General features: G+C 45.1%; 1 protein-coding gene across 2 annotated transcripts in view; it reads left to right on the forward strand.

Annotated features, from left to right (window-relative positions):
* colec10 (collectin sub-family member 10 (C-type lectin)) overlaps positions 1 to 9,199 on the forward strand; it is a 10,776-nt gene extending 1,577 nt beyond the window's left edge. The window contains exons 2-7 of one of the 2 annotated variants that reach the window (XM_056602805.1): positions 1,484 to 1,555; positions 5,323 to 5,394; positions 6,459 to 6,512; positions 6,909 to 7,004; positions 7,360 to 7,565; positions 8,556 to 9,199. In XM_056602805.1, coding sequence (XP_056458780.1) covers positions 1,484 to 1,555; positions 5,323 to 5,394; positions 6,459 to 6,512; positions 6,909 to 7,004; positions 7,360 to 7,565; positions 8,556 to 8,777 — 722 coding nt within the window. In that variant the 3' untranslated portion in view covers positions 8,778 to 9,199. The remainder of the gene's footprint in view (positions 1 to 1,483; positions 1,556 to 5,322; positions 5,395 to 6,458; positions 6,513 to 6,908; positions 7,005 to 7,359; positions 7,566 to 8,555) is intronic. The other variant, XM_056602806.1, reaches the window with a different exon arrangement.
* Positions 9,200 to 9,809: the final 610 nt, after the last annotated feature.

The raw sequence follows: 9,809 nt of genomic DNA on the forward strand, positions 1-9,809 counted from the left end.
TGGTGAAGGCTGGTAATAGTTCAATGAGCTCATGGCCTGTGGGTTGAGGCTGGGGGGGTGAGGCGGTGAGGGGGGGGGGGGGGTCAACAGCTGGACCACAGGGGGAGGAACACAGTATGCAGGGTGTCTGGAGAGGAACAGTTCATACCCAGGGTGCTCCCGACGACGGAACAGAACAGCATGGAGTGTTTCTGGAGAGGAAGGGTGCTCCCGATGATAGATCAGATCAGGGTGTCTCGGACGGCGTTGGGCCTTCCTTGTGTACAGGGCCGGATCTACCATTAGGGCACACGGCACTGTGCCCAGGGGCCCCAACCATTCCCAGCCAGTGGGGGGGCACCACACGAAAGAAACTTTTTTTTTTTTATGAATGTTTGTACTCTTAAAATAGTTATACATGGTATTATTAAATAGGGTATTCATTTAAAATTCATTATTAAAACGAATGTCATAAGAACAGCAATATAATGATTCTGAACAATATAGTGGCCTAATGTGACAGATAACCCCCCTCCCATAACCTGTCAATTGAGCCAGTCCACCTAAGGTGAAAAAAAAAAAAACGCGGTAGAGATGAAAAATTGATGAAAAATTGACAGTCACAGACATGATGAGACATCAACTGAGTGGTTTCGCTTTTTTCCTGATTTTTTTTTTGCCTTCAGACATTTGTGCCCAGGGGCCTATGATTTGTTAATCCGGCCCTGCTTGTGTAACGTGTTTACTGTCTCTCCTGAATGCACAAAGCAATTCTAAGTCATCTCTCTTGTTTTTCCTGCTACATATTTGTCGTATGAGGTGTATGGAAGAGGATAAGGTGTAAGATCAGGATAAAAATCCAAATTCTGACTTTAAAATCACAATTCTGAGATTAAAGTCAGAACTCCCAAAAAATTGTCACATGTGCCCCTGATCCTCATCCTCGTCCACTTTGATTGGCCGTAGTATTCTTGCACTCGTTCCGCTCAGTGTAAAACAACACCTCTTTGGGTTCCTCGTGAGCTCTCACAGGAACCCAGCAATAGTACGCTCACCTGTGGAATGAACCGAAGTAAGGCGTGTGCTCCCGGAGGCTGATTGGTCTCTGTGAGTTATTCACTCAGTGCCAGCGTAGAATTTATTATTTGAACAGCTGCTGTTCAACTTGAGAGACTATTTACACAAGACTCATCAGTCAGGTGTGTGTGTGTCTGCGCATGTCTGTGTTTGTCTGTGCGCAAGCATGTGCGTGTTTGTGTGTTTGTGGTGGAGGTCGGGGGCCCGACGTTATCATTTATTCAAATGTTTGGTACTCAAAATTAGCAAGATAACAGGCTCTCTTATAACATCATGTTTATTACTGCGACAATACTACTACTACTTCCACTACTGCTTCCACCAATGCAACCACTATCACGTCTATTGTACTGTACAGTACAGCTACTGCTACCGCTAGTTATTACTCTGACTCAGCCCAGACAGCTCTACCTGAACTTGTTTCCAGGAGACAAGGGGGAAGCTGGAGACGTTGGAGAGCAGGGGACCCAGGGGAAGCTCGGGCCCCCAGGAGCCCAAGGTAACTATCATCCCATTACTTGAGTGTGTGCTGGTGGAAGAACTGGTGGAGTGAGCGACCACTGCCCCATACGGCCTGCCGGATCCATCGACAGCCCAAGACCTGGCCCCCGTCCCCAGACCACATCTCATGAGAGGACATGTGGTCTCTGTCGATTTTCCGCCCTTGATGTTGAAGTTAAAACACACTTTGTTGATATTCTCCTTTCATATCTCTGATGATCTCTTTCTGGATGAGTTCGTGTTTTTTGTTGTGTGATACAGCAGCTAAGCTGTAATGTCACCATCCTCCACCGATAATTACCCACTTTATTGCCGTCCATTGTTCTATTAATCTCGGCAGTCATTGCCGTTCTTCCTCCCAGCTGTTTGTTTGTGTCTGTTGTATGGTAAGCAGAGCTTTCACAACGTTTAAACACAAACTTGCTTGAAAATAAAGGGAAAGATCCAGAAGGTATGTTAACCTTTAAATACATGTTAAAGTCAAATCAATGTTTTTCAAAGGAAAATTCCCAGCTAATACCTTTAATAACATATCCTCATGGTGTAGGCCCGTATAAGATTGCACTGGCTCATCCCTTAAATACAGGATATGCACGATTATTTCTAACATGAAAAGTGACACTTTGCTGGATTTAGTGCTTTGTTTTGCTGCTATGTGAGCCGTACTTGGATAACCCAGGTCAGCTGTGCCGAGTGGTATCCTCTCTCCTCTGTGGTGAGAAGCAGACTCAGACAGCCCCTGGGTGGTGGGGTAGGAAACCCCAGGTGTTTCCACCGCTGACGCTGAGGAAGGCAGAGGCGCCTCATCGTGTGTTATGGATACTGTATTGGTACACCCCGACATGGCAGTCAATACACACATTCGATTGATGTACCGGCACACACACACACACACACACACACACACACACACACACACACACACACACACACACACACACACACACACACACACACACACACACACACACACACAGGTGTATGCACAGGTGTGCAGCCACACACACGCGGGCACACATACATTTTTCAAACATATACACACACGCACACATGGTTGCGAGCACAGGTGCATCCACACACACACAGTCACAAATACGGTGAAACACACTCAAACAAACAAACAGATACACACACACAAGGATGGTCACACGCGGCACACACACACACACACACACACACACACACACACGCAGACCTAAATCACACAGGTCTGACTCTGTGCTCTTTCGGGCACCAACTTGTGGGATATACAGAAGCCAGGATACTTTGAGTCATTTCCAAAGTGTGTGCGTGAAAGAGGAAAGAAAAGAAACAGTTTTGCCTCCACGCTTCAACTTTTCAACTCCACCCTTTCTTCATGACACATCCAAGTCTCCAACGCGTCTTTTCATTTCCACCGCGCGGCACCCCTCGTCATTATGGTTTCCCTGTGTTTATGTTTCCGGCGGTCACGCACGACAGCAGGCTCCTGCTCGTAGCTGCTGGCCTGCATCGTTTCAGCGCAACCACGTGCAAAGGCACACGTACATACTCTCTGTTCAACAGGAAATTACAAAACCTTCCCTTCCCCACCGTCTCGCTACAGAAATGTTTTTATTTGTCTTTCGAAAGCCGCTAACTGACGGAGTGACGCTGCCAGTGATTTATTTGGCACGGAGCGTGTGCCACCGCCCCGACACAACCTGCTCAAGATAATGTGGTGGAATTTCCTCCCGATAAATTTCCCTGCAACAGACAGATGGATTTTTCTAAAGACCAACCGTTACCAGAATAACGGTTTGTATTTAATTGCAATGCCCAAATGCCAGGTAGGCCTCCAACAACATATCCCTTGAGCACTGATGATTTTTTTGGTTGTTTGGGTTTCTTGGCAGGTCATGAGTGGATTCAGTTTTGTGCGCGCGCAGCATTCCTCAGATCTGTTCAGGTGTGAGTCTGCTAAGTAAGGGTGAAATGTGTTGTGTTGGACGTTAGACGCCCTCGTTTAACTCTGCAGCAGCTGGAGTGTCCGGTCGTTATTCCAGTTAGAGGCTCGAGGTGATTAAGTGAAAAACAGTGGAGTGATAGGCGAGTGTTATCTAAGTTTAGACAGACCGTTAAACTGGCAAGCACACTCCTGGGAAAATCACAAAAATCCTTCAGAATGGCTTTACTTGAAGAGGGACTCTAGGAGCTAATGGGACAAACTGACTGGATTTAATTTGCATAAGAAAATATACGATTATCATAATGGTCTTCCCCCTGATTATTAGTTCCTCCACGTGGTTGCTTATCCCATGATGGGTGTCACTGGTTGACCAGGGTGTTTGTGTGTGTGTGTGTGTGTGTGTGTGTGTGTGTGTGTGTGTGTGTGTGTGTGTGTGTGTGTGTGTGTGTGTGTGTGTGTGTGTGTGTGTGTGTGTGTGTGTGTGTGTGTGTGCGTGCGCTATACTTTGTATGCATAGCCTACAGGCTGTAACAGGTCATGTTGTAACAGCTTTGAAAGTACAAAAGAAAAAGTATGGGTTCTTTACCACAGTCACTGAGGCAAGCCCCTGAATCTCTAGTAATATTAAGCTGTGTGTGTGTGTGTGTGTGTGTGTGTGTGTGTGTGTGTGTGTGTGTGTGTGTGTGTGTGTGTGTGTGTGTGTGTGTGTGTGTGTTTTAGTGTTTCAATGGTCAAGATGTTGGTGTATCGGTATCTGTTGATGGTCCTAGCCAATGGTCCTAGCTTGTCACTTTCTCGGACAGTGAGTTTAACTCTTGTCACCTAAGGTGGCACTATCAATTCATAATCATGAATATTATTATAATTATTAATTATGAGTAGCTGGCCCCCTTTCTGGCTGCAACCCATAAGTTAAACCCGGTCTCTATCAGATTCATTACCATAATGACGTGTCCCTGTTGTTCTTGTCAGAGCTGGTACTGAGCTTGAGTGTTGGGTTGGATATCAGAATCCCCCACATGTCCACGAGGAGAACTGAAGCTCTCCAAGACCTCACACAGTTCCTCAGGCCTCACGCCTCCTGCCAGCTGCTCCTGTGGGAAGCGAAGGAGTGGAACAGTGGGGACAGGGAGTCATTTAGAGGCTCAACGTCTTTGTATGCGCCTTAAGGCTCCACATGGCTGTGCAAAGTACTTTGCTTTTCTCTGTGCGAGGACAAGAAAATCCCTCTGAGTTGCAGCTTGGTTAATGTGATGTGTCCCTTTTAGAGTTTTGTTCATTTCTTCTGAGGGTTCTGACGGATAAATTCCTAAGGAAAAATACTAATTTGGGGGTTCCTCCAGTAAAACCTGTCTACCCAACTCTTCTCTCATTGAAATTATACTTGTCATATGCTCTCTAGCAGACTTTACAATTCCTCTCAATCGCTGAGTAACATTACCAAGTTGGTAATGTTGTTAACCTGCGCTAACTATCCATAACCCACTGGTGACTTAAGGTCAGTGATGTGTAAACTGCTGTCTGATATGAATTCTACATGTTCATATAATGTGTAATCTCTGATTATTAACATCTAGACATATATATTTACTCAATTATTTTCTTTCTCGAAATCGTTAGCTCCATCCCTGTCACCCTCTCTCTCTCTCTCTCTCTCTCTCTCTCTCTCTCTCTCTCTCTCTCTCTCTCTCTCTCTCTCTCTCTCTCTCTCTCTCTCTCTCTCTCTCTCTCTCTCTCTCTCTCTCTCTCTCTCTCTCTCTCTCTCTCTCTCTCTCTCTCTCTCTCTCTCTCTCTCTCTCTCTCTCTCTCTCTCTCTCTCTCTCTCTCTCTCCATACAGGGGCCCCAGGAGGGACCGGTCTTCTGGGAGAGCGTGGTCACATGGGAAAGATGGGGCCAATAGGAGACAGAGGTATGACAGCGATTAAAAAATATAACCATGATCTGATCCCACTGCAATGGTTCTTCCTCTCCTTCCAAGGCTTCCTCATCGTTATCTCTCTTGATGTCTCCGTTGTCATTAGAACAACACGAACTTCAGGGATCATCTTTGAGGATCTTTCATGTCCAACAATTTAGGAGAGTAATGAGGTTATAATTGCAACATGTTGTGGAACATATAGTTAAACATCAGGTTAATAACCAAGATAAGCCCTTCTTACCTAGCAATATGGGTGTATGTATAAAATTAGGGAGGTTAGGGCCTTCTCAGACCTCGGTCTAGCAGGCTACACATAGATCTATGCCAAAAAGAACAGATCTCTCTTCACATAGACATAGATATCCCAGGCAGACAATATGTGGACCCAATGTCCTTTCCATCACTGGCATTTGAAAACTGTTATTTTACTATATTTTTAGGGGTGATCCGACTTCCACACAAAGAACAATGAGCTAAAATATTATTATTTATATTTAGTATTTAATATACCAATACATTTCAAAAGCTCTACTTATCAAGTAATAACGTTTCCAACCTTTATGTCATAGCCTAGCCAAGGGGTAGCTACAGGTTGAAAGGCGCAATCTATCATTCTATTGCATCTTCATAAAACCAGGGTTAGGGTAAGCTACAGCTACATCATATAAAAACAGCATTCTGAATTACAGCTTGTTGTAGGCCTATATGACTCTGTTTGAAAGGTCTGCAGATGGCGGTTAGGGAGAAATCACAGTTACAGCCCGGGTACACTTCAGGTACAACGTGGTCTCTTCCTCAAACAAAAACAACCAGGGTAGTTTTTGTGTGTTTTACCACTTCCCCTAAATATGTAACTGCCGTCTTGGATAGTGTCATGTTATGTAAAACCAGGCATCAACTATTATTTCTACTCTGGGTGTGGCACTGCCATCTAGTGGTATCATTTAATGACTACACCAAGCTACTGCCATGTTTCATGTCTCCATCAGACACAATGTAAAACTACACAAGGTCTTAGATTGAGCTGATTTTGTGTGTTTTCTTTTATCTTGCAGGTGAGAAAGGTGTTACGGGCTGGACTGGACCATCTGGAATACAAGGAAAACCTGGTGATTCTAATCATACACAATAAAATGAGTCATGATTAATAACTAGAGTACTAGCATGAATAAAAAACTATAACGTGTGAATTATTATTTATCAGCAGCATGTCCACTCATAAAAACGAGTTAAACTAGTGGCTTTCCGCAATGATGAATCATGATGTTGTAACACAGAAGGAGTGGCCTGTGAACGGAGCTTAACCCAAATCTAACCCTAGCAGCGAGAACATGAGGTTTAGAATCTGCTCTTCTGTTGTTCTGGATCCAAAACTCCCTGACCTGGTTCAAAACACGCCATTTAAGATCTAGAGTCCAGCATGTGGTCGATACGATACAATGCATGAGCCGTGTGTCTGAAGGGTGAAGAGCAGAGGATGAGAGGTTGTGTGTTGAACCCATCAGGTACAACCTGTGACTGTGGGAGGTACCGGAAGGTGGTGGGACAGCTGGACATCAACATCGGACGACTGCAAAACGCTCTCAAATTTATAAAGAACGGTATATTAAAAGTTCAGTATTTGTGTGAACATGTTGGGTAACAAATGCCTAATCCAGGTTATGATATTAAATATTCAGTCATACTGGGACAATATATGGACCTAGCTCAAAATAAATTGTTTCAAATATTGGGACATAGTTCAAATCATAAAAGCAAGAAGACATGTTACATAATCTCTTCCTAACAAAATGAAACCCATCTCTTGTGTTTATACCACACTGTGCCCTCTCACCAGTTACCTGCACCGCTCAAACCCTTCTCGACCCTTTGGACTTGAACCCGAACGTGTACACACAGAAGGAATCAAAAGGGACCTATAATAACCCCTGTTCCCCCCCCCCCCGCCTGCCGTAGTGCTCTTGGGCCTGAGGGAGACGGAGGAGCGCTACTACCTGCTGGTGACAGAGTCCCGGGCCTTCGAGGAGGCCCTGGTCAGCTGTCGGCTCAGGGGCGGGGCGCTGGCCATGCCCAAGACCAGGGACGCCAACCGCCTGCTGGCCGACTACGTCAGCGGCTCGGGCCTCACCGCCGTGTTCATCGGCCTGCAGGCCCGGAGCGTGGTGAGTGGAACCGCGACACGCTGCCAGTGAGAGGCCGGTTTGGAAGTAGAGGACAGACTTTTATAAGTCCAACCTCACATTTATAATTGTGAAGTTGGACTACTATGACCCGGCTAGAGACACTGAAACATAGGAGGACAGATTGATTGAAAGTCTCTTTAATTTGTGTGATAACTACTTTATTTCTTATTTAATTTAACAATAATTACAATAATGAAGGGATGCAAACTGAATTTGGTAACAAGGCCTTGATTGAGCAACGAGTGGGAAAGGATGTTTAAAGAAGTTACATTGTCGCTGAGTTTGTTTTGATTAATTCAAATCATTCCTCAGCAACAGCGCCAACGCTGGGTGGAAAAAAGAATTGCAAGACTGCGATTAGCTTGAATCAGGGCCTGGTGATGTCACTTGTCCTGCTATCAATTTGAGCCAATGAGAAACAGTTTCAACTTAACAAGCTGTGTTATGAGTTACCGTGTATCTCCGGAATTGAGTTCACATGTGGGGCTTTCCCGTTAGAAACCCCCTCCCAACACCAGACAATGCCAAACAGAGCTCACGGGAGAACCAGCCCAAGGGATCATGGCATACACAACTTTTCAATGGGGCCTCATTTCCCTAAGCAGTCATCTTGGTTCCATCTCGGTCCCAGTTCCTTCTTCACTGCCCCCCAGTGAGCTAGTGCTGACAGCCAACATGGCTGCTAGGTGAAAGAGTCCCGAGTGAAATAGTTTTAAGCACTTAAGCAATATATATTGATTCTCTTTCTTCTGTAAAATCTACTTATTGTGAGTCACTTTGGATAAAATTGTCTGTTAAATGCCCTGAATAGAAATAAAAAGATAAATCTGTTTCATATATATATAAATATAATATAATATATAATCTAATATTAATATAAATGAGAATGTAAGCCCTCCCTTGAGGTGGTTCCGCAGTGTGCTTCTGGAAACTTCTGGAATCTCTAAAAAACGTTCATCGTGTCCCCAGAACGGCACCAGGACCCAGGAGGAGTACGTCTTCGCGGACTCCAGCCCTCTGGGGGGCTTCGCCGCCTGGGGCCCAGGCCAAGGGCCCCCCAGCGGCACCAACAGCTCCAGCTGCGTGGAGTTGCTCAACACCGGCAGCTGGGGCCCCGCGGCCTGCCACCTCGCCATGTTCTACATCTGTGAGTTCCCCAAGACCAGGAGAAGAGTTGGCGCTGCTGGTTGAGGAGGCGGAGGTGGAGGTAGTGGTGGTGCTGGTGGTAGTGCTGTTGCTGGTGGTAGTGGTGGTGCTGTTGCTGGTGGTAGTGGTGGTGGTAGTGTTGCTGGTGGAGGAGGTGGTGTTGCTGGTGGAGGAGGGGGTGGTGGTGCCACGCAAGGTTGATAGGAGGAGTGGACTGATGAGCGGAGATGCCAAAGGGGGCTCCTCCTTTGGAATCCAAGATGGCCGTCTAACTGTAGACACGCCAACTGGGATTTGTTTGTTGCTCCATTTTCCCTCTCTTTTTTCTCGATGTGATGTTTACACTGCAACTGACCCCACAAGCTCGACATTTTAAAAGCCATGGACAAATTAACCCTTTCATGGATTGTTCTCATACTCTGTTATTATTTTCATGAAAATAAATGTATAAAAATGTGTTTGTGTGTTATCATCTTTTATTTTTATCCTTGATCTGATTATCTACAACTTGGCTCTTGCAGTATTGCAAAGGTGTTAATTTTTCCTTTCGTGTGTTCTTAAAAGTGAGAAACATATAATTATTGTTAACAAATAGACGCTGATAATAAGGGATTAAAAGAGGCCAAGTGAATACGAGTAAAGTCCAGTTTCTCCCTAATAGACCATAACAGAGAGCTCTTTCAGTGTACGTGGCTGTGGCGAAAAAAAGCAACACGTCCTCCCACTTTATGCCCTTTCCTCCATGTTTGAATAACAGTCGCTAATGAAAAATAAACAGCCAGTCCTGTCTCTCTGGGATACAGTTCCGCAGTGGGCTAGCAACACCATGGGTTTTAATAAAGCAGATCAACACCCCCAGATCGTATTGATAGTAACACTGGGGGAAGGCCTTTTCACTAGGAGCTAGACAGAAACAAAATACTACGCTGTGTGCCAGCTGCCCTTTTCTTAGGTTATGTCAACAGTGGCCGTCTATATTTTTTTGAAAAATCGAGCAAACCATTAACAATGGCTGGCAGTCGCTCTATCTTCAAGACAGGATTTGGAAAAGATACCAACTTAGTTTTTTTTTTATAA

This window comes from Gadus chalcogrammus, chromosome 11 (genome assembly GCF_026213295.1).
Source record: "Gadus chalcogrammus isolate NIFS_2021 chromosome 11, NIFS_Gcha_1.0, whole genome shotgun sequence".
Lineage (NCBI taxonomy): Eukaryota > Metazoa > Chordata > Actinopteri > Gadiformes > Gadidae > Gadus > Gadus chalcogrammus.